General features: G+C 55.7%; 7 protein-coding genes across 7 annotated transcripts; 4 read left to right on the plus strand and 3 right to left on the minus strand.

Moving 5' to 3' along the window:
• Nucleotides 1-17: 17 nt before the first annotated feature.
• L226DRAFT_609049 (lysine/ornithine N-monooxygenase) lies at nucleotides 18-2,426 on the minus strand. Its single transcript, XM_067686016.1, has 6 exons — nucleotides 1,916-2,426; nucleotides 1,746-1,843; nucleotides 1,404-1,690; nucleotides 1,016-1,345; nucleotides 856-962; nucleotides 18-798 (listed from the first exon to the last, which is right to left on the minus strand). Exons 1-6 carry the CDS (start codon nucleotides 2,039-2,041, stop codon nucleotides 97-99), a joined length of 1,650 nt encoding a protein of 549 aa, XP_067540656.1. The 5' UTR covers nucleotides 2,042-2,426; the 3' UTR covers nucleotides 18-96.
• Nucleotides 2,427-2,598: 172 nt separating this feature from the next.
• On the plus strand, nucleotides 2,599-11,158 carry L226DRAFT_530275 (peptide synthetase). The gene is made up of 15 exons (XM_067679812.1): nucleotides 2,599-2,910; nucleotides 2,995-4,019; nucleotides 4,079-4,298; nucleotides 4,347-4,478; nucleotides 4,530-4,780; nucleotides 4,831-4,883; nucleotides 4,939-6,183; nucleotides 6,242-6,854; nucleotides 6,905-7,198; nucleotides 7,251-7,892; nucleotides 7,948-8,721; nucleotides 8,781-9,032; nucleotides 9,085-10,737; nucleotides 10,789-10,866; nucleotides 10,920-11,158. The coding sequence occupies exons 2-15, from the start codon at nucleotides 3,006-3,008 to the stop codon at nucleotides 11,100-11,102; spliced, it is 7,404 nt and encodes a 2,467-aa protein (XP_067540657.1). The 5' UTR covers nucleotides 2,599-2,910; nucleotides 2,995-3,005; the 3' UTR covers nucleotides 11,103-11,158.
• On the minus strand, nucleotides 10,979-11,678 carry L226DRAFT_530277 (cytidine deaminase-like protein). Its single transcript, XM_067679813.1, has one exon. It carries the CDS (start codon nucleotides 11,645-11,647, stop codon nucleotides 11,144-11,146), a length of 504 nt encoding a protein of 167 aa, XP_067540658.1. The 5' UTR covers nucleotides 11,648-11,678; the 3' UTR covers nucleotides 10,979-11,143.
• A 145-nt stretch (nucleotides 11,679-11,823) lies between these two features.
• L226DRAFT_530278 (transcription elongation factor SPT6) lies at nucleotides 11,824-17,517 on the plus strand. The gene is made up of 13 exons (XM_067679814.1): nucleotides 11,824-12,160; nucleotides 12,213-12,639; nucleotides 12,689-12,809; nucleotides 12,859-13,575; nucleotides 13,626-13,928; nucleotides 13,977-14,309; nucleotides 14,378-14,956; nucleotides 15,005-15,181; nucleotides 15,238-16,252; nucleotides 16,306-16,488; nucleotides 16,545-16,675; nucleotides 16,729-16,814; nucleotides 16,867-17,517. The coding sequence occupies exons 1-13, from the start codon at nucleotides 11,893-11,895 to the stop codon at nucleotides 17,255-17,257; spliced, it is 4,731 nt and encodes a 1,576-aa protein (XP_067540659.1). The 5' UTR covers nucleotides 11,824-11,892; the 3' UTR covers nucleotides 17,258-17,517.
• Nucleotides 17,360-18,943, minus strand: L226DRAFT_190130 (Clavaminate synthase-like protein). Its single transcript, XM_067672758.1, has 4 exons — nucleotides 18,916-18,943; nucleotides 18,111-18,844; nucleotides 17,782-18,054; nucleotides 17,360-17,709 (listed from the first exon to the last, which is right to left on the minus strand). The coding sequence occupies exons 2-4, from the start codon at nucleotides 18,833-18,835 to the stop codon at nucleotides 17,463-17,465; spliced, it is 1,245 nt and encodes a 414-aa protein (XP_067540660.1). The 5' UTR covers nucleotides 18,836-18,844; nucleotides 18,916-18,943; the 3' UTR covers nucleotides 17,360-17,462.
• Nucleotides 18,944-19,077: 134 nt separating this feature from the next.
• L226DRAFT_609053 (uncharacterized protein) lies at nucleotides 19,078-20,073 on the plus strand. Its single transcript, XM_067686017.1, has 4 exons — nucleotides 19,078-19,272; nucleotides 19,327-19,480; nucleotides 19,534-19,716; nucleotides 19,793-20,073. The coding sequence occupies exons 1-4, from the start codon at nucleotides 19,121-19,123 to the stop codon at nucleotides 19,937-19,939; spliced, it is 636 nt and encodes a 211-aa protein (XP_067540661.1). The 5' UTR covers nucleotides 19,078-19,120; the 3' UTR covers nucleotides 19,940-20,073.
• A 25-nt stretch (nucleotides 20,074-20,098) lies between these two features.
• L226DRAFT_530280 (uncharacterized protein) lies at nucleotides 20,099-22,316 on the plus strand. Its single transcript, XM_067679815.1, has 9 exons — nucleotides 20,099-20,413; nucleotides 20,469-20,481; nucleotides 20,535-20,730; nucleotides 20,790-20,844; nucleotides 20,904-20,986; nucleotides 21,037-21,412; nucleotides 21,469-21,569; nucleotides 21,625-21,703; nucleotides 21,775-22,316. Exons 1-9 carry the CDS (start codon nucleotides 20,144-20,146, stop codon nucleotides 21,937-21,939), a joined length of 1,338 nt encoding a protein of 445 aa, XP_067540662.1. The 5' UTR covers nucleotides 20,099-20,143; the 3' UTR covers nucleotides 21,940-22,316.
• Nucleotides 22,317-22,474: the final 158 nt, after the last annotated feature.

The raw sequence follows: 22,474 nt of genomic DNA on the forward strand, positions 1-22,474 counted from the left end.
TTAGGTCCATCGATAATGAGTGGGTTCCCAAACTATAAGTACTATGTCATTCGTCTTCGCCTAGCTAGTTTTTGGTATAGTACAACTGGATACATCCTACAGGCTGCAACGACTCCTGGTATCTGCGGAATTACACAACTCGTCGACAACAAGACCAGCACGCACGCCCAAGATGCTCAACAAGGACTCGCTCAAACCATGCGTCGGTTGCGTGCAGCCCTGCAGATATACGCGAGCATCGAGCGGGCTCGCAGCCTCGCCCTTGCTCTCCTTATCCGAGAGCAGGCGGTACGTCCGCGAGATGCGCACCTTCGAGCGCTGCGACCCTCCTGCGAGCGGCGAGTGACTTGAGTGGGGGGTATCTGGGGTCGGAGGGGTCGAGAAGCCGTCCGTTGATGACGAAGACCCACGCGACTCCATGTCTTCGAGGTCTGCGAAGAGGGGCATCGAGGCTGCCGCCTCCGACTCTGCGACCAGCTCGATGGGAGACGACTTGATGCCGAAGTGCTCCGCGAGGTTGGACGATGCGAGGAGGCGCGTCCACGAATCGCGATCGTAACCCGTTCCGCAGAAAACGGCGTCATAGGTCTTTTGGGAGACGGCACGGGTGAGGACGCCGTGGAGCGTGAGCTTGATGGCATCGTTCGTGGCGGAAGTTTCGAGGCTAGGAGGGATGATGTCTGCGGCGTAGATAGATGTATGCGGATGGAGAGTGATGCGAGTGTGGTTAGACTCGTCGCGACCCGTTCGGGCCTTGATGCCATCCAGCAGCTTTTGGTGGTACATGACTTCGTACAACTACAGGACATGAGTGAGCATTCGAGTCGAGTCCAGCTGAAGTCCTGGTCTACTCACAGATTCGATCGTGTTGATGTTCACGACACTGTAATTGGTGGGGTCGTACTCTCGGAGGACTTGTTGACGGTCACGCTGAGTAGGCAGTCCGAACATGAAGTCGGTGGCTATGTGCGTGTTAGCGCCGGGGTGGATATGGAGTACGAGTGTGCAGACTCACAAGCAGGATCGAATATCTCATTCGAAAACGGCGAGTCGTCACTCGGCTTCAACGATCCCTTCCGGAAGATCATGTCCAGCACGTGCTTCTTCCCGGCTGGTAAGGCGAGGGTGTTCAACCGACTTTGCAAGTCAAGGAGAACCTCGGTTGCCGACTGCCCGGCGCCGATGACAGCGATCCGTAGCGGCTCCGAGGTTTGAGGTATAGAAGCGAAGAAGGAGTCCGCAGAAGAGATGTAGGCAGAACTGTGGAAGATACGAGGGTGCGGCCAGTGAATGGACAGGGCCGGGGGAAGTTTGGGCGTACCGCCCGGTGAGATAATCAGGTTTCCTAAGTAAGGACGCTCAGGCTATATTCCGTTGAACGCCAAGGATTAATGAAGACGTACTTGTAACCCTGCGGAATTCCTCCCCGGTCGCGACATTGCGACTGCGAACCTCGATCGTCCCATCATCGAGACGGGTAACACCGACGACCTCCTCTCCGTACTGCACCTGAATGCCGCTTTTCTGGACGGAATCCGCTGCCCAGGAGAGGTAGTCCGCATACTCTCGACGCGTCGGAGTAAAGCTCCCGCGGTTGATGAACGGCAGCAGCCTGCCCTGCGAATGGAGATAGGCAAGGAAGGTAATGGATGACTGAGGAGAGCGGAGGGTGGCAAGATCCTTCAGGAAGCTGGATGCGAAGATTAGCCACCTCGTTCCGATCCAGGAAGTCCGCGAGCGCATACCTGATCTGCATCCGTGAATTGGGAAGGAGCATGCCGGGATGCCATCTAAACTCTGGTTGCTTCTCGATGAAGAGCACCTGCTGCAGTGGCGCATGACACTGATGCACGGAGCATTGGCAGATAACTGTGAGCAAGCGCGCGAGGCGATAGCAGTGGGGATAGTGGCTCACCGTGGTATCCCCGGAGCGCGAGGTCGCCCACTTGTCGACGATAGCGCCAGCTATGGCGACGTTGGCGGGGCCAAAGCCGAGGCCTATAACATCGTAGATAGTTGCGGGGGCTGTTGGAGCGGCCATCGTAGAAGCTCGGAGGCAGAGAGCGATTAGAGCTGGTGGAGGGAGGAGGGGACAGCCGATGCGGTTCTTCGGCAGCAAGTTTCGCACCCAAACCCTTTATAGAGCGGTCGGAAGTGGCGACAGAATTGTGAGTACCATTGGCTCGGGCGGCATGACAATCACGCCCTTTCCCCTCCCCAGCGGGGAACCGTGGTGTCCAGGGTCGTGCATGCCCGGCAGAGGTGTCTGAGGACGGATGCGGATCCGGAAGAGAGCCATCGGAGGGGAAAACCTGGTGAGAAAGAGAGATGCCCAGGCCATGCGCACCGCGGAGGAAGGCCCTCCCGAGAGGTTACAGGAACTCTGGCCAAGAGGACCGTCCCGGGGAGCAGTCGTTCGTCGTAGGGGAAAGCCAAAGTCCACGCCTGATCAGAACTCTCGCTTTATCTGATTAGATCACCCGGGCCCGGTGCATCATCTTATCACCGCTCGCTTAGCGGCCCCCTGACAATCAGATTAGATAAGATCACCCGCCTATCGTGCTCTCTTGCCCTTCTCCACCCAGCACGACCCAATCCCATCTCACTTCGTCATCCCGCCTCGCTTTCCGCATGGCCCTTACCGCCTCTCGGCCCTCCTGGAATACAATCCTGTCATCCCCTCGAAGATTGCGGACGTTATGACCGATCTTGGCGCAACACCCGGCTTGTCCGAGCTGCCTTTCGCCGGCACATGCGCAGGAACCAGCCCGGAAGCTCTCCTGCAACCTTCTCGGCTCCGAACGCGGTCTCCAGAGCTCCCCAACGTATGATTGTTGAAGTACTCTCCTCCTCGTCTGCCTCCCTTCCTCTCTAGAACGCGTCTTGCGCAGAGTTATTTGCGTTGTGAAGGTGAGCCTTATTTTAACTTTGCCCATCCTGTCACGTACACGCCTACTCGGACCGAGCACTCATCCGTACCGTTCGTTCACCCAGCACCGTCCGCGATGTCACCCGCGTCTCCTACCGTCCCAGAGCCCGCTCCCACCGCTGGCGCGCCAGTTCGAAGGGCCGACTTGGAGCAGATCCTCGCAGGCTATAGGCACCAAGACTTCCCGGATCTCTCTTCCCGGCGCTTCGCCCCCGATACAACTCAGTCGGTCTCGCTGTCTTTACCGCAGAACGTCCCGACCCCGCTGTCCAGAGTTGTTGCCGCGATCGGTCGGGTTCTTGGTGCGTACTGCGCCTGTCCAGACGTGTTGATATGTTTGGCGGACGGGGAAGGGGAAGGAGTGCTTCCGGTGAGAGTAACGTGGACCGATGGTCAATCCTGGGAGGACGCTTCCAAGGCCGTCGCCGAAGCCCTTGCGGATCCCTCTTGGCCCAGAGTTCAGCCCGATGCGCTGAGGCGTGCACTCGACCTCACTCCGAAGCAGTCGCCCGCCCTGGCTTTGGTTAGCGCGGGAGCGCTCCCAAGTCCAAACCTTCTCGGACAGTTCCCTCTGGTCGTGCGATTCGAAGAGGACGAGGCCAAATTAGGTGTTACCATCTCCGAGCGCATCTGCCACCCTTCCCAATGCAAGCTGTTTTTGTCGCAGGTGGTCGCGCTTGACGAACATGCCTCGGCGGACCCCACATCTCCGCTAGCGTCCCTTCCTCATCTTCCCATTAACCTAACGTCTTCATACGAAAAACACGACTCTCAGGAACGATGCGAAAGATACTACCTAGTCCCGCCGACGACATACGCCACTGATCACCTCACGTTACGTGCGATCGAGAATCCTGACGCCGTCGCCGTGCGTTGGTATGCGGACCTCTCCACCGACGTTCCTATCACCAACTACACACCGGATACTATCACGAATGCCGAACTGGAGCACAGGGCTAACCAGTTTGGCCGCTGGTTGCTCTCCATCGGCCTGGAGAAGGGCCGTTCCGTTGCCATTTGCATGAAGCGGGACATACTCTTCCATATCGCCTTCATTGGGACACTCCGAGCGGGCGGGTGCTATGTGCCGGTACGCCTATGCCTTATGTTGAGGAAACGCAACAATTCAACCTTCACGTGACTTGTTAGATTGACGCAGAACTCCCTCTCGAGAGACAGCATTTCATCGCTAGAGACTCAAACGCACAATTCATCCTATCGACTTCCGACATTCCATGCTTCTCGTCACTTGGGGACATTGCCATAGACGTTCAGGAGCCCGCGACGCAGAAGGCGATCGACGAGCAAAGCTCAGAAGCACTGATGGTGCCATTGCTAGAGGACGATGCTTACATTCTATACACTTCTGGTGAGTGTCTTCACTGCTCATGTCATGCGGTAGCTAATCCGTATCTAGGAACAACCGGGACGCCCAAGGGCTGCATCCTGACACACCGAGGCCTGACCGAAGCCGTATGGGCCTTGAGCCAGTTCTGCGCTTCAGCCGAGATTGCGCCTGCAGGGAGGGTCAACTACTTGTCCGTGGCCTGTGAGTGTGTCACGTAGCTGTCTTCTCTCGGGCACTCATCCTGTGCAACAGCTGTCGCCTTCGACGTGCACATCGCTGAGATCATGATACCGCTCGCGGTTGGCATCCCGATACTCGCGGCGCCGCGTTCTCTGCTGCTAGAAGATCTTCCTTACTACATCAAAAACCTGCGCATTTCGCATGTCGGTATTGTACCCAGTCTTATCGAAGCGACAATGTCCGCTGTGCAAGAAGAGGAGGACGAAGGACAGGGTATCGTTTTGCGGTATCTCGCCAGTGGAGGTGAGAAAATGAGCGATGCGGTATGTGTTTAGTTTTCCAAACTTTCGTGGTCTTGATACCATTCACGTAGATCTTGGACCGATGGGCTGACCATCCCAAGGTCAAGCTTGCCAACTTCTATGGGTGCGTGCACATCTATGCCGTGTATCTGCAACGCCGCTCACTCGTGGTCACATAGCCCGAGCGAAGTCACCATCGGGTGCGCGGCACGCATGATGGACAAGGATACTCCGCGAGCGAACATCGGGCACACCTTTGCCAACGTCGCCGCCTACATTGTGGATGAGAACATGGATATCGTTCTTCGTGGCGCGCCGGGCGAGCTCGTTGTTGAGGGTCCCTTGGTGGGGCGTGGTTACGTCGGTCGTCCGGACCTTACCGAGAAGTCCTTCCTCAAGTTTCCCGACGATGGCACGGATCGATGGGCGTACCGCACTGGAGATCTAGTCCGCATGACGCATGACGCCACACTCGAGATCATGGGTCGTATCGACACGCAGATCAAGCTTCGTGGTGTGCGTATCGAGTCGGAAGGTATCTCATCGATCCTGCGCAGCGCCGCGGCCCCCGCGTACACGCTCGACGTCATCACCGTCCTCGCGAAGCATCCGGCTATTGGGGTGGAACAGCTCGTTTCCTTTGTGGCCTGGGACTCCTCCGTACCGGTGTCCACGCGCAAGGGCGGGAAGCCTTGCCTTGCCTCGCCGCCGGATGGCCTCCTGCAGAAGCTGCGGAGTGCTAGCGAGCGCGAACTCGCGAGTTACATGCGCCCCAGCCATATCGTACCTCTGAACTTCATTCCCCTGAGTTCCAACGGTAAAGCCGATGCGAAAGTTCTCACCGCGTTCTTCCTCGAACTGGACATGACGGCTCTTACCGGGCTGATGGCTGGGTCGAAGTCTGCGGCGTCTTCGAAGGAACCGCGGAGAGAACCCACCGACCTAGAACGGAAGGTGCTGGGCGTGCTGGAACCATACGTCAAGATCCCCGTCGAGCGTCTCGGACCGGAAACGAACCTCTTCGAGTGTGGCGTGGATTCCTTGGCCGTCGCCCGTTTTGCAGCTGACCTGCGGAGGACGTTCGAGGTCAAGGTTTCGCCCCCGCGAATTATGCAGGCTCCGCTTGTCAGCGCTATCGCAGCGATAGTGGAAGGGGGCCAGACGGCTGCTGTGGCTGGAGAGCAGTCCTCGACTGTCCAGCAGTTCGCAGATCGAGTCCGGGGAGAGGTCGAGGGCGCGTACTCGGTTGACACCATCGAGGCCCTCCTGCCGCCCCTCCCTGTCCAGGAAGGCGTCTTGTTCCGCTCTGTCAATGCGCCTACCATGTATGTGCAGCATGTTCTCCTGCGCCTAGGGCCGGAGGTTTCTGTCGAGAAACTCCGTGGCGCGTGGAGAGAACTAGTTGCGCTTCATGAGATGCTTCGGTGTGTCTCGTCTTTCTTCCCCGTCCGTGTGGTTCATACTCATGCATCTCCTCATCAGGACGGTCTTCCACTTTGGAAGCGAGCTTGTTCAGGTGATCCTGCGGTCGGGTACATACGATGCACAAACTTCCGAGAAAGAGATCGACGATTGCGACGAAGCTGGCTTCCAGCGTTACTTCACAGAGCAGGAGGCCGCGTCCATTTCCAGGGAGCTCAACGTCGGTGTCTCCAAGGTCCCTCCTGTCCGACTTTCTGTCTTCCATACTCGCGACTCTGCCAACACCTACATCGCATTGTCCATCCATCATGCTCTGTATGACGGGATATCTCTGCCCGTACTTCTCCAGGACCTTGAACGACTGTACGAGCAGCGCCCTCAGTTGCCTTCTGCCCCTCTTCGCAGTATCCTGGATCACCTCGGCACGGTCGATAGCCGCTCCGCAGAAGCATTTTGGTCATCATATCTCAAGGACTACCCGTGGCAACGCCTGTTGAACCGAACGGCTTCTTCTCGTACGGCTGAAGTCACGTCGCGCACGTTCTCCATGACGTTGTCGGAACTACAAGCTAAGGCCGCTGGGCGGCACGTGACAGTTCAAGCTCTCCTTATGTGCGCGTATGCCTCCCTGCTCGCGAAGGACTTGTACGGCAATGACGATGTTGTATTCGGAGTACGTCTGAAAATTCTCATTGTTTGTGCCTTTCGCTGACTTGTACACAGGTGATCCGTGCCGGAAGAACGATACCTGTGGACAGCATCGAGACCACTATCTGCCCCATGATCACCGTGGTCCCTGCCCGTGTTCGTCTCAACGAACCTGCCAAGGCACTTCAGGCAGTGCAGGATGATATCGCACGTGTGAGCGAGTTCGAGCACGTCCCACTCAGCCGCATTCAGAAGTGGGTCGCGCACCGCGATGGGTCCTTGTTCGACACTCTGTTCTCTGTCTCGTACAAGGAACATGGTTCGAGCGAGCTGTGGAGTGTGCTGGATAGTCAGAATCCGGAACCAGACGTACGTTCGATACTATTGTCGGTGTCGAAGAATGACGCTGACATAACCGCAGTACATTCTTGCCATCGAAGTGGTCTTGGATCCTGAGCAAGATCGAGCTATGGTTCATGCGGCGTTCACCTCCTCTGATGTCTCGCCTTCCGTGGTCGACGATATTCTTGGGCAGCTTGAAGAAACGGCGGTTCACATCGCTCAATCCAGCGATTGGGGTTGGGACTTGGTTGGTGGCGGACGCAGTCTCTCGGTGCCGTCTCCGGCGCCAGACGCTGATGCGCCCTCGGAGAGCGCCGAGGATCTGTCCGACGTTGACGAAGCTACCGTCTCTAGCATTCGCACCATTGCAGCGCAGTTCCTCCACATCGACTTGGACTTTGTCAAGAACGACACATCACTTCTTTCCCTCGGCCTCGACTCTATCAAGTCTGTAGGCTTGAGCCGCAAACTTACAGCGGCTGGCCTTGGATTGTCTTCTGCTGACATCATGAGGTTATCTACGCCTCTCCGGTTGGCGGCTTACATCCAGAAAGCCAAGTCTACCGGTGGCCAAAAGGACAATCATCTCTCCGATGCTGAGTTCGCAGCTGAATGCCAGGAGCTGGAGAAGGCTCTTGATACGGAAGCCATCAAGTTCTCTTCGGAGGACGCAGTGAAGTTCTATCCTACCACCGTTCTACAGGCTGGCATGTTGTCCCAGGTACGTCATCGGCGTTCTCGTCGCATCCTTTGTTGGGATTGATAGTATTATGTAGACTATCAGCTCTCACGGCCGACTATACGTTCACCTATTCCCATTGCGTCTTGCTCATGGCGTCGATGTGGGCCGCCTACGGGAAGCCTGGAGGAAGGCGATCAGCATGTTTGACATGCTACGAACATCCTTCCACTTCGTTCCTAGCTTGGGCGTCTGGGCACAGGTCATCCATTCCTCTCCCTCCATCCAGTGGTCTGAGTCCGACTATGATCCCGCGACGAACCTTGTTGAGGCTCTGAACCCATTCACGGATGTCTCCGACGAGGAGAACCTTTTCCGCTGCCCACCTATCTTCCTCCATCTCCTCAAGTCTGCTGTTCCTGGCGATGGTCATCGTCTGGTTCTTGTCCTGCATCACGCGCTTTACGATGGTCTCGCGATCGCGAAGTTGTTCGACGCTGTGCAGCAGCTATACCACGCCATCGACCTCCAGACCACCAATCAGTACCACCAACTTCTGCCTCGCCTGCTCTGGCAGGAGAGGAACGGGACATCATTCTGGGTTAGAACCCTGCGAGACCTTCGCAGTGCGCCTGTTCCAAGGACAGCGTCCGAGAATCCTGTCGTTCACCAAGTCTCCTTGCCCGTTCATCTCACTGAAGAGGAGATCCGTCAAGTCTGTCGTGGAGCCGAAGTGACGCCCCAGTGCATCGGGCAGACCGCTTTTGCCAAGCTTCTCGCTGTCCTGACTCAACGGCGGGACGTTGTGTTCGGCAGAGTCGTCTCCGGTCGCGATGTTCCAGGTGCGGAAGAGGTTATAGGGCCTATGCTCGTGAGTGTACCCTATATCAACATGATACGACGTGAGCTGAAGGACTATTGATGCGTCAGAACACCGTTCCATGCCGTGTCCGCTTCTACGGAGACGCGAGCAACAGAGAACTCCTGAAGCGACTTCATAACGCAAATATCGCCAGTATGCCTTGGCAGCATGCTTCCTTGCGATCCATACAACGGGAGCTTGGCCTGTCGAATCTCTGGGACAGTTTGTTCGTGTATCAGCCTAAGCAAGAGTCGCTCGAGTCCAAGCAAGATGCCCTGTGGGTCTTCGAGGGTGACGACGTCGAAGATATCAGCGTCCAGGTGAGTTCTTGTGCGCATCCAAACAGATATGCGACTGACGTGGATTTTCTAGTATCCCCTCAACATCGAGCTTCACGAAACGGGCTTCGTTGTGGAGGCAGCTTGTATGTCGAGCATCGCCGGAGCGGCGGAATTCCGTCAACTCGTGGATCAGTACGCCGCCTTCCTGTGCGACATCGTTCGGCGCCCGGACAGCACATGGTATACCGGTCTGCCCGACATACCGGAGCACACTCCATCCGAGGGTAATGGTCATATTCCTGAAGAACCTGAGGCGGTCGACTCTGCACTCGACAGTCGCTTCGACAAGTTTCGGGAGATCCTAGCCACTACGACTAAGGTCGAGCCGTCTAAGATCCACCCTCACTCTCATCTCGCTGCGCTTGGCATCGACTCTATAACTGCGGTTCAAATCGTAGCTAAGAGTCGACGTGTCGGTCTGCGTCTGACTGCTGCCGATGTCGTTCAGAGCAGAACTGTCAGCGACGTTCTGAAGAAGGCCAGGGATGTTAGCCTTCCTGCGACGAATGGCTATGCATCCGCGAACGGGAACGGGCATGCCGCAGCTCCGGTCGTCGAGCTGCCGCGGAAGGTCTGGACCAGTCTAGTTCAACCCCATGTGGTTGATGAAGTTGAACGGGTGACGCACGCTTCAGCGGGCATGGAGTGGTTGATTGGGATGTGGCAGCGCAGCGGGGGCTCCCGCTTCCAGCACGTGTTCGGATATCGCCTGGCGAAGGGTGTCAATGCGTCCAAACTGCAGGATGCATGGTATCGGCTCCTACGCAGACACGCTGTGTTACGCTCAACATTTGTCTACGATCCGACGTCTGGCACGCCGAAGTTAGTTATCTTCAAGCCGGACGCCCTCTCGCTATCCTGGAGGAACGAAGAATTGGACTCTTCAACAGATCCCTTGAACGCAGTGCAGAAGCGCATGAAGGACCTTGTCTCTCAGCCGCCTTCCATCGACCGTCCGATCTCCCGAGCTCTCTTCCTTCATTCTCCGGAAGCAGAGTACCTGCTCATCCATCTGCATCACTTCCAATATGACGCCTGGAGTCTCCAGCTCCTCCTCGACGACCTCATGCGTCTCTACAAGGGCGAAGATCCGCAGAGTTCCAACGACCTGGACAGCTTCATCAGGTTCGCATTGCCTGGTCCTGACGGTGAACGTGTACAGAAGCAGTACTGGAAGGCCGCGTTCTCGGAGAAGCCTGCACCCTTCCCTCGTCTTTGCCACAAGGCCTCGACTGGACGTGACGTCTACACCGACACAGCTGCGATATCCGGCGCAGAGAAGCTGGACCAGCGTTCCCGAGAACTCGCCGTCTCTTTGCAGAGCATTTTCCTTGCCTGCTGGGCCCGTGTCCAGTCCAATCACGCTGGCCGCGGTGCCCCTACATTCTCTCTTTGGCACTCCGGGAGGACCGGTGATGTACATGATGTCGAACGTCTCGCCTGCCCATGCATCAACGTGCTACCCTTCAGTATCCCCGATGCGCAAGGCGAGAATATTCTCGCGCTCGCGAAACAGATCCAAGACGTGTTGCAGGCTCGGTCTGCGGTGGTGGAGCAAAGTCGATTAGTGAAGGTTCACGAGTGGGTCGGCAGGCACGAGCCGCTCTCGAATGTTTTCATCAACATCGTCAAAATCGCGCCGGAGCTGGAGAAGTCGACCAATGTCCTTTTGGAGCCACTTGGTGTAGGTGTTTCCATCGATGTCCTCGAATCGTGAATTGACGTATCTGTTTAGATCCCTTACTATATACCCGATGTTCCTGCGGGAGCAACTTCAACTATCGGGCAGATGCGAGTTACGGATTTGCTCCAGGTTCGTAGGAAGGTACTACCTCGGCTCCGTTAAGTCGCTGATCGTTCATATAGGACGACATCATGGTCGACATTGCCGTTGTGCAAGAGACCGATAAGGTCGTCATGTCCATTGAATATTCCCAGACGGTCCTCCATCAGAGACATGCGAAGCAAATACTGGAGGAGTGGGCTGCATTGGTCAAAGATGCCTTGGGCGAATCAAAGCGAGATGCACTTCACTGTACATGCATGTAATGTACTTACCCAATCTTCCTGTGTTGTAAACCGCAATATCATTATTCCCTCCCCATCCTCGCGACCTCGAGACACTCCTTCTCCATGCCTTCTAGCCAAATCACTTCGACACCAGCCTCCTTTAGCTTTCGGGCACCCTCACAATGGACGAAATCGTCCGGTTCGCCAACGCCGATGAAGCAACGCTTGAGACCTGCAGCGATGACTGCGTCTGCGCAGGCTGCAAGGCCCGATGTGCGAATAGAACAGGGTTCCATCGTGGTGTAGATGTCGGCGTGGGACAGGATTGTATCGATGGTGAGTGGATGAGAGGCGTCTGGAAACAGTTCAAGGAGCTCCGCCTCTGAGAGCTGACGAGCTTTCGTCAGGGCATTCGCCTCCGCATGAGTGTTGCCTGGAAGTTCTCGAGAGTATCCTCGAGCAAGGATGACCGGTTGGGCGGCATCGGGGGGGTACGTCGCAGTCAACACACAACCCACACAGAATGCGGTCGGAGCAGGTGTGCACTTTCGCGCTTCGTCAAGAGCAAGACGCAGAAAGTCCATAGAGATAGTCAAGCGAGGAAGAGGCGAGTCGGTGACAGGGAGGGAGAGACTTCAATGAGGTACATAAATTACGTAAACCTGTTGAATTACAACTCCGATTATGGACAGCATTGTCGACATATAAGGAATCAGGTCAGATATATTTCCAGATTCATAAGCAGGACTTAGCAAAGTCACGTCCTTGCTGCTTGAGGTTGGACCTTCGCCCCGGTCGGTGGTCTCGCCGCGCTTTCATTCTTACCACCATGTCCTCCCCAACTCGCGAACACGACCACGCACATCGAGAAGAAGACGACGATCCTATGGAAGCAAGTGGTCAGGAGGAGGAAGGTGAAGCAGTCGTAGGCCACGACTCAGGCGACAGCTCCGAGGAACCAGAGGAAGACGCGGAGGAGGAGAGGCGGATACGGGAAGGCTTCATTGTTGACGAGGATGAAGATGAGGAGCCGGACGACGAAGAGGAGGAGAGACGCAAAAGGCGCAAGAGGCGCAAGAAGCGTCACCATCACAGAAGTGAGTGTTCAGGTTCAGGTTGTGTGGCTTTTTCTCATGCTGTGCATGTAAGGCGAGGACGAGGACGAAGGCCTAGACGAAGATGACCTGGAGTTGTTGGAGGAGAATACCGGGGGCACCTTCGGTCGCCGGCTTACCAAAGGTCGTCCTCGAGAGGAGTCTCCTCCGGCTGCCTCATCCTCTAGGCACAGGAATGTTGTCGAGTCGTCTGACGAGGACATGGACGACGACACCTATCCACGCGTTCAAGATATTCACAATATCTGGGACGACGAGCGGGCAGCTGCGGGCCGTGACGACGACGACGACGTTGACATGGACGACATGGACAACTTCATTGAATACGAAGATGAGGAAGAGGACGGGGGCGCCATGGATGAACAGGAACGAGAAGCGAAGCGAAGAGAGAAGCGACGGTTGGAGAAGGCCAGGAGGAGGGCAATGGGCTCCCGACCAGAGCTTGCCGGTATCGATGCGAAGTGAGTACTGCTCGTTCTTCTCACAAGGGTGATATTGACTGTTTCGTAGTGCATGGGACGAGATTCATGAAGTCTTTGGTGACGGGCATGAGTACGACTGGGCGTTGGTCGACGACGAGGACGCAGGTTATGAAGAGGAGCAGCTCAAACCGGAGATGAAGTACCAAGACGTGCGTCATGCGCATTCACTGTGTACACAGTCCACTGATCTTTCCTTAGGTCTTCGAACCCTCGGAGATTCGAGCGCGGATGTTGACAGAGGACGACGACCTCATACGAGCTCAGGACATCCCAGAACGCATGCAGCTCGCCACCTCCGCCTTATCTTCCTCCTCCACCTTGTCCATGCACAAGGAACTCACAGAGAACGACCTCGACGAGGCTGCTACTTGGGTCATCACCCGACTTTCAAGTCGCAAAGAGCGCGACTTCTTCCGTGGAGATGGCCAGTACCATCGGTATCTTCCTCAGTTGGTTGAAGCTATCACCAGCGCCCTCAGGTACATTTTCGTGCAAGAGTTCGAAGTCCCCTATATCTGGATGCACAAGCGAGATTATATCTCGTACTTCGACCCCGACAACGCAAAGCTTCAGATCGAACTACTCTCCTTGGAGGACCTATGGCGGATCTATGCACTTGGTCAGAAGTACCGCTCTCTCATCGAGCGGCGAGGAGCATTGGATGCACTTTATGGTCGTCTAGGTGCCTCCGACGAATACTTCGAGAACGTGGTCCGGCAGAGGGTGGAGACGGCGGAGATGGCAGCTGATGCGACCGAGTGGCTAGGCATGAAGTACAGGGACAACAAGAAGAGTAACTTCGATATTCAGTTCCACGACGACGAAGAGCAACCCGAGGCCCGGAAGCACAAGATGCCTAGTCGCGTCTCCGCATACGAACTCGCCAAGAAGACGATTGCATCCAAGCTTGCAGAGGTACGCAGTCAGCTCATGGGTTGACCTTCTGTATCTGACTAGTCTCACAGGGTTTCGGGATTCGATCGCATGAAGTCGTACAAAACTTCATTGCGGGTCACAACACTCACTTCGTCGAGGAACAAGAGTTGAACCCTCTCGCCTATGCCGAGCAATTTGTCGACCCTGATGCGACGCGTGCGCAACCCGCTGACGAGTTGCTAGCAAGAGCCAGGATGATCATCGCGACTGAACTGGGCAAGGATCCCCTCCTGCGTCAAGAGATCCGCAACGCGTTTAAGCGAAGCGCCCTTGTGTCTGTGCTTCCTACAGAGCGTGGTGTTTCGAAGATTGACGAGCATCATCCATACTATGTGAGATTTCAGTGTATTCGACGGGACCGACACTGACGACTTCCACAGAACTTCAAGTATCTGCACAACAAGAATGCAGCTGATATGCTCCAATCGCCACAGTTCCTCAATATTCTGGCCGCAGAGGCAGACCACCTCGTCACTGTATCCGTCACGCTGTCTCCAGAAGCCAAGTCCACTTACGAACGCAAGCTCAACGATGCATTCGCGTCGGACAGTTTCAGTGACACGGCACGAGCTTGGAACGAGGAGCGTTCGCGGGTTGTCCAGGAGGCACTCGAGCAGCATCTCTTGCCTGTTGGAGTGAAGTGGACTCGTGAGTGGATTCGCGAGGAGAGTGAGGACTATCTCGCTCGTCAGTGCGCCCAAACTCTCCGCGAGGTGAGTAGGCAGAGTGCTTCCTTATCTCAATTCTCACTTGATACTGAGTAAGTTTGCATCTCTTGCAGCGTATCGACGTCGCCCCTTTCCTTGGTCGCGATCCAGATAAGAAGAGAGGAGATACTCCTTCCGTGCTGGCCATGTCCTGGGGAAAAGGTGATCCACACAAGGATTCGATTGCTCTCGTCTTCCTCGACGAAGCCGGACGGTTGCGAGAGCATACTAAACTCGACAACCTCTTCACGCCGGAGAACCAGGATGAATTCATGGATATCATCAAACGTCGCGCCCCCGACGTCATCGGTATCGGTGGCTTCAGTATCGCCACGACGAAGCTCGCGCGCCGCGTCAAGGAGCTATTGGGGAAGACCAATGACTCCAACGAAAACGACGGGACCAGCGGTGGCGGTTGGGGCGAGTCTTCTCAGCCCAACGACTCCCTTAGTACCCCGGTCATTTACGTGCACGACGAGGTTGCCCGGTTGTACCAGCATAGTCGACGTGCTGATGAAGACTTCAGTGCTCTTTCGACCCTGAGCAAGTATTGCGTCGGTCTAGCTCGGTACGTGCAAAGTCCGCTCAATGAGTACGCCGCGCTGGGCTCGGATATCTCTGCGATCACGTTCGAGGAGGAATTCCAGCAATTGGTAAGTAACATTATATCGTGTATGTGTCTGATACTGATCTGCCTCTAGGTTCCCAAAGAGAAGCTGCTCTCCGCCTTGGAGCGCACACTCGTTGACGTGGTCAACAAAGTTGGCGTCGACATCAACAGGGCTGTGACCGATCCGTACTACCAGCATTTGCTGCAATTCGTCGCCGGTCTTGGACCACGGAAGGCGCAAGTGTTGGTCAAGAAAATTGCGTCCATGGCTCGTGTTCTTTCGTTGTGTCACTAGACCCTTGATAACTTATTGCTAACTTGCAGGGAGGCAATCTTGTCAACCGGGACCAATTCATCAAGAACGGCCTCTTGACGACCAAGATCTTCATCAACGCCGCCGCGTTCCTGCGCATCATCCAAGACTCTGAACCGAAGCCTGCGAAGAATCGACATGGAGAAGAGATCGATGTCCCCGATCCACTCGACAGTACCCGTGTCCATCCAGAAGACTACGAGCTTGCGCGGAAGATGGCCACGGACGCCCTGGAGTTGGACGAGGAAGATGTTCACGACGAGCACCCTTCTCACGTTGTCTCGGTAATCATGTCGGACGAGGATAACGAGAAGAAGCTTGACGAGCTCAATTTGGACGACTTCGCGGTCAACATGTACAGGACCAATCAAGATAAGAAGCGTCATACCCTGAACGTCATCCGCGGAGAGCTTCTCAGACCCTATGGCGAGAGGCGTGAACCGTTCGTTCAGCCCACAGCTTGGCAGGTCTTGACCATGCTCACAGGGGAGACCGAACGGACCCTCCTCACCGGTCTCATCGTCTCCGTTCAAGCAGTGCGCGTCAAGAGTCAATTCGTTGCAGTCCGTCTCGACTCGGGTGTCGAAGGCAGTATCGCAAAGAGGTATCTCACGGACGCCGAGGTTGACTGCGATACGGTTTGCAAGCCGGGGCAGACACTCTCTGGTGTCATCGTCAAAACTATCATGGACCTTCCCAACGATACCTTCAGTGTCGAGCTCTCCGCTCGCGAGACCGATGTCGCTGCCGGCGATAGCCAGTTTCGTCGTGTCAAGCACGACGAGCATTGGAACTACACGCAGGCTGACCGCGACAACGAGATGCAAGCGCGCAAGAAGCGAGCGGAGGTCGACCGGACGCGTCGGGTGATCAAGCACCCAAACTTCCACAACTTCAACGCGGCGCAGGCGGAGCAATATCTCGAGAAGCAGCAGCGTGGTGACGTTGTCATTCGTCCATCGTCGAAGGGTCACAATCACCTTGCTGTGACTTGGAAGGTCGATGACAAGCTCTATCAGCATATAGGTGAGTCTTTCCCAAAGCTCCTGGATGCGCAGAACGCTCATGTACCATCACAGATGTCGTGGAGCCCAACGCGGATCCTACAGGTCAGACGGTGGGCTCGAAGCTCATTGTCGATGGGACACATCAGTTCTCCGATCTGGACGAGTTGATTGTCAATCACGTCCAGGCGATGGCGAGGAAGGTCGAGGAGCTCATGATGCATGAGAAGTTCAAGCCCGGGACGGAGGACGACCTTCGTGCGTATATGTCACCAACCCCTGTCTCCCAGTGCTAATATTCCGCTCTACCATAGACCTATTCCTAAGGAACTTCGTCGCTGCGAATCCGTCGAAGAGCGCTTATGGCTTCACCCTCAACCGCAAGCGGCCTGGGCACTTCAACCTCTGCTATCTCGCCAACAAAAACTCAACAGTACAGACATGGGTATGTTCTGCCCTTGTATATGCGCGCCACAAACTTCTGATTAGCCAATTTAGCCGGTGCGCGTCACTCCTGAAGCATACTACCTGTTCGACACTCCCGCGGCTGGTGTGCCAGAGCTTTGTGATGCCTTCAAAGTTAGGTATGTATATCTATTCACCATTGGCGCGGCTCGTTGTCTCATGAGATTTCAGGCAAAAATCCATGTCGATCAACAGCAGTCTGGGTGGTGGGGCTGGTGGTAAAACACCGTTTGGAGCGCGCACACCTGGCAGGACACCTGCGCCTGGGCACGCAACTCCGGGACACATGTCCGTGCGGCAGGTTGGGCGAACACCCAATCCGTATGGACCTACCGGCATGCCTCCGCCTCCCGTCCCTGGCACTGGTGGTGGATTCACACCGTCGTTCACGGGCTATCCTCAACCTCAGCAGTACGGTGCAGGTTTCCAGACGCCTGGGTATGGGCAGCAGCCTCCACCCGGATATGGTCAGCCGCCTCCGCCTGGCACCGGTGGGCCGCCAGGAGTGCATCCGTCGCGTGCTGCGATGATCCAAGGGAATGGATGGGGCCACCCGTACTAAGTTGAATGCATCGGTGGATTGACCGCTCACTTGTCTGTTGCTCCAATGTTTGGATGTAAACCTTTTGCATCTCACACTAGTTCTGGGACTGTAGTTTTGTATCGTCACACTTGATAACTTGATATGTTATGATCGTGCATGTTGCTTGCTGTAATACATTGTATACTATCCGCGCCTCTGCCACTATATGCTGCCCTCCTCTGCACTATTCTGCCGTGTCTATGAGTTGGTGTATATCGGCCAGCACTGTGTTCAGCGTAGGAACCAGAGCTATCTCGTGTTGTGGTCGTTTCACGAAGTCATCGCAACAAGCTCGTATTCGCTCTGTGATGAAATGTAGCGACGGCATGAGCTCCCGAGGGGTGTGTGGCCAAAGCGTCTCGCTGGCTAGATCAAAGCGATCCATAGCGAGAGCCAGCGCATGTCGAACCATGCACCAGAATGTCAGCCAGCTACAGTTTGAAACAGATAATGAGTGTAGGTAAGAGTGTGATCACGCATAGACAGATTCGTGACAGACGCACTTCCAGCCGGCATCTTTCTCCACAACGTCCTGCACGATCGCGATCCACTCATCCTCCCAGCCTTTGTGTGGCTCTGAAGATGTAGCATCTGTCGCCGCTGGTGATGCTGACTGGGATAGAAGTTGCTTGACGTCCTCGAGGGCGTGCTCAACTTCTGTGACCTTGGCGCACATGGAATCGTACAGCGAAGGGAGGTTGACGGAGTTGCACCAGTTGTGGTTGATGGAGATGCACGCGGTGAGATTCTCCACCTGGTGGTACCATCCACTGGGACTATTCGCAAGTAAGTGACGAATGCTTCATAAGGTCGGAAGGGTGACAGAACGGACACGAATATGGTCTCCCCCGGACCTTGTTCGACCACTGTGGGTTTGGCCAGGTTGAAGAGAGGGTACTGGTTAGAATCAACGTTGCGCACATCGTATGCGGTCTCGAGGTGCTCTTCTCCACCCTTGCGGAAGAGCAGGTGCGTCTGGTCTGGAGGGAAGAGCCACCACCGCTTGTGGCCGCAGACGTTCGTCGACCACGAGTACGACGTGTAGACATCACGATGTAGTGGGGTGAATGTTCCAGCCGCACCGACGTAGACGAAGCGGAAGTCGTCCTCTGTGTATGCGGAGTAGTAGGCATTCATCCAGTCGTCACGGAAGATGTCTGGGGTCGTGTAGAACGGGTCGGGATTGAGCGCATCCTCGCCTGGGGGCGAAGAGGATGTAGTGGCAAGGGTTCGGGCGAGGTGCCAGTCCTTCACGTATGATGATTGTCCATTCCCGGATTGCCAGAGAGAGACGACATCGCGGAAGAGCATCTTCTCGCGCTTCTGGTCGCTGAAGTCACGCGTGGAGCAGTCGGCAACGGTGACCTCGCATGAGCCATAAGCAGTCTTCAGGTACTCCCAGTCAATGCTGAGGTCTTCGTTGACCCATCGTGACAATGCGGCCCACGAGGATATGAGCGATGGACCGATAATGACCGGTTTGTTGGCTAAGAGGTATTCGTTTAGGAACTCTGTGTATGACGGTGCCGCATCTGTACGAGGGTATCGCAAATACATTCGTGATGCCTGTGAAAGAAACAATGGTGGGCATGATGGATACTATCAAGGATGGAATTAATCGCGGGTCCGAGTCTTACCAGAAGTTGATGGGAGGCGTTGAGTCGATGAAGGCGACGGCTTGGCTGAACCTAACAGGGACAAACAAGCGGGAACACGACACACGGGCGCGTCGCGTGACGTCATGGAGCGTGTCGCACTAGTAGTGGCAGCCTGAGCGCCGCCTCAAGCTGTCCGGAACACGCTACTCATCTTAATACTACCACCTACTCAGAGCCTAACACTATGTCGTCCGCCGGTGACTACGAGCTAGACGACCTCTCGAAACGCAATGCGGCGATCCCCGAAGACGAAAAGGAGGACGAGCAACAACCATCCACGGACGGTCCGAAGGATGATGGTGTGATCTCAGCGTGGGCGTGGGCCTCTGCTGGGCTGTGAGTCTCATATTCTTCCCGTCTCGCGCCCTCAATAATCCGTATACATGTCAGGCTGTCTCTTGTTGCACTCCCTTTGATCTGCGCGCCGAAGCTAGTCCTCTTCCTCGCAGACACCGAAAGGTCTACTCCTACACCCTTGGAGTCTTTCCTCGCCTGGAATACCGGGATTATTTTGAGTGCAATTGCTGTTGCTTTAGTCATCAACGTATGTTTTCGGTCTGCCACTCTCGTCGATTTGCATCTTAACGGATTCCGCAGGTGCCGTCTAGCCCTGAAGACCTAACTACGAGACAGGGTGCACCGGGACACCCCTTACTTGAGCCACTGTCTGCGGCATGTCTCCTAATATCCTTTATCTCATACAACACTACTTCCGTCGGCTCGCTCGGAATGTTGCTATGCATAGGAACAGGACTTATCGGTGGATGGGGTTTCTGGGCTGTATGTTTCTTCCTATATCATCGTGATGCTGACGGGACGTTTACCGTTGCTCCTGGGCCTGGACATTCCTTTCCAGATACTGTTTGCTGGTTCCTCAAGGATATCACGCAAGACCGGAGCGGACAAACGGACGTCCCGGTTCCTGTTTGGCAACAAGGCTGCGGCATCCGTGCAGAAGAAACGGTGGAAGAAGGAGCAGGCTGCGCGTGCGAAGAACCTATGATTGTGCCATGGCGTATGTATATTATGAACGTAGCTAGCGTCGATACACTCATGGAGTCTGTCACTCGACGGGTCGCTTGTACTAGAATAAGGGCGCCAAGGACCGGGCCGGAGAGGCGGAGTTGCGTCACAGTCATCATCGAGTTCCCAACCGCCGCCATCAGCGCGTTGTTCGTCGCCCAACCTCCCTGTGTCTCCTACCGCCATGCCAGAGAACGGCGAAACCGCTCCCCTCCTCGGCGAGGGCGTCCCTAACCTCGCGCGCACAGGCAACATCGAGCGCGAGGACCCCGCCCAGCGCGTCCGCCGCCTCGCCACTATCCGCGGGATCATTTACACCGTGCTCGTCGTCGTGTTTGTCGTCGCATTGGTGACTGTGCTGTTTCTCTGGGACAAAGTGACGGGGGTTGTGGGCCGTCTGCCGAAGGACCCAGAAAAAGCCGCGCTCTACATCATGAACAGTGCGCCCGTTATTGTGAGCACCCTTCATGTCCCCTAAGCGTGAATATTGTGTTGAGTCGAGATTCGAGGACGGACACATAGGTCGGTAGCACCTTGGGTTGCACATGATAGAACTTCTCAATACGTGGACACAGATCTCCCCATACTGGTCCGTTCAGCATTCGCGAACAACGTGTCTGCGGTCGACCTGGAGAAGCCGTTCAAGGGTCATGTTGATATTCCTCGATTGAGGGAGGGCAAGGTCGGCGGCTTCTTCTGGTCCGTCTATACTGACTGCCCGAAGGCCGGAGAGGAAGGAGAGGATTTCCTGAATGCGACTTGGAGCGTCCGGTACGTTCATGTATATGTTGCATGACTGCGCACTTCCTGAAGCGGCCCCCTTTCCCCAGTGACACTTTGGAACAAATCGATATTGCGAGGTTGTTGATCCAGAAGTATCCCGAGGCACGTTTGCGTCAATTGGTGAAAGAGTCAGCGAGATAAGCTCATCCATGGGTCTTCAGACATTCGCGTGGACTATGAAGTCCACAGACATCAAGGTCGCTATTGGCAGGGGTAAGATCGCATCTATGCTTGGTGTGGAGGGGTAAGTCGTTGATGTTCGACAGGTGAAGACTCCACTAACATAACTTCCAGTGGTCACCAGCTCGGAAACTCCATCCAGGTGCTGCGGACGTACTACGACCTCGGCGTGCGCTACGTTACGCTTACGCATTCTTGCCACAACGTGTTCGCCGACTCCTGCGGTATCTTTGAAGACCCCAAACCGTACCATGGAGGACTTAGCGAGCTGGGATATCGGCTAATTGACGAGATGAACCGCATCGGTATGCTTGTCGACCTCAGCCATACCTCCGACGACACGGCGAGGCAGGCTATCAAGTACTCTAAGGCTCCCGTCATCTGGAGCCACTCATCCGCCCGTGCCGTTCACAATGTCCCCCGTAACGTGCCAGATGACATCCTTGAGTTGATTGGCTTCGGACAGGGCCAAACGGATGCGGTGGTCATGGTGAGGCTGCCGCTGTCCAGCCGTGATGACCCAGAGGACTGACCTGCTCTATCCAGGTCAACTTCGCGCCCTTCTTCGTGGCCGACCCTGGCAAGGCGGACGTCAAAGTCGTTGCGGATCACGTTGAGCACATCGCGAAGGTTGCAGGGAAGGCGCAGTACGTCCGGATGCTGACCTTGTGACGGCATGCAGTATCTGATTACTCTCCGCAGTGTGGGCCTCGGCAGTGACTTCGATGGCATTGGGGACGTCCCTGTTGGCCTCGAGGACGTATCGAAGTACCCCGCTTTGGTATGTGTCACCTAGAGTGGTGTATTTATGACATCGAAGCGCATGGTGGCTTACGAACATCTGTCGGACAGGTTGCTGAGTTGTACAGGCGGGGATGGAACGCGTTTGATCTCGCCGGACTCACTGGCGGGAACCTGCTGCGGGTCATGGAAGGCGCGGAGCGCGTGGCCGCGCAGATGCAGAAGGCTGGGATTCCCCCGGCGTCGACTAAGTATAACAAGAGGACCGATCTGTGACATGTGAGGCCTTGAGGGCTGGATGCGCCGCCCATGTGGTTTGATCTATGGGGACGATCGCGGGAGTGCTGTCAGGCGATGATGTAGGTTGCTGAGGATCTCAATGTGGTGTGTGTGTTAGTCACGTTCGTTACCTTCCGGGAGCACTCCAAAGTTTGGATACATTAGCGGTGCAATCTTGAAGTGAAAGCAATCTAACTCTATACATTTTGGAAGTCTAACTGATGTATTTATTCATGGTACCAAATGCTCGCGATCCTCTCGATACTGTCACTGTTGCTGATGGACAGTCTCCTGTAGAGCAAAAATCAACAACGCATTCCAGCCCATTACGTTGTACTGTGTGTACGTACAATCCGGCTGTTGGAGCAAACCGTCGAGCGTCGTCAGAGTGAAGCAAGTAGATAGATTTCCGCTTGTCCTGTACGGTAGCGTCGTGGTACAGAGGCAAACGGATGGGGCATCAGGCGCCCATCCGCACACGAAAATCGTCGGGCGCGCTACGCTGCGAGCAAGCGCTCGCTCGCTCGCTCAC

This window comes from Lentinus tigrinus (assembly GCF_003813185.1).
Source record: "Lentinus tigrinus ALCF2SS1-7 unplaced genomic scaffold L226scaffold_3, whole genome shotgun sequence".
NCBI classification, from domain to species: domain Eukaryota; kingdom Fungi; phylum Basidiomycota; class Agaricomycetes; order Polyporales; family Polyporaceae; genus Lentinus; species Lentinus tigrinus.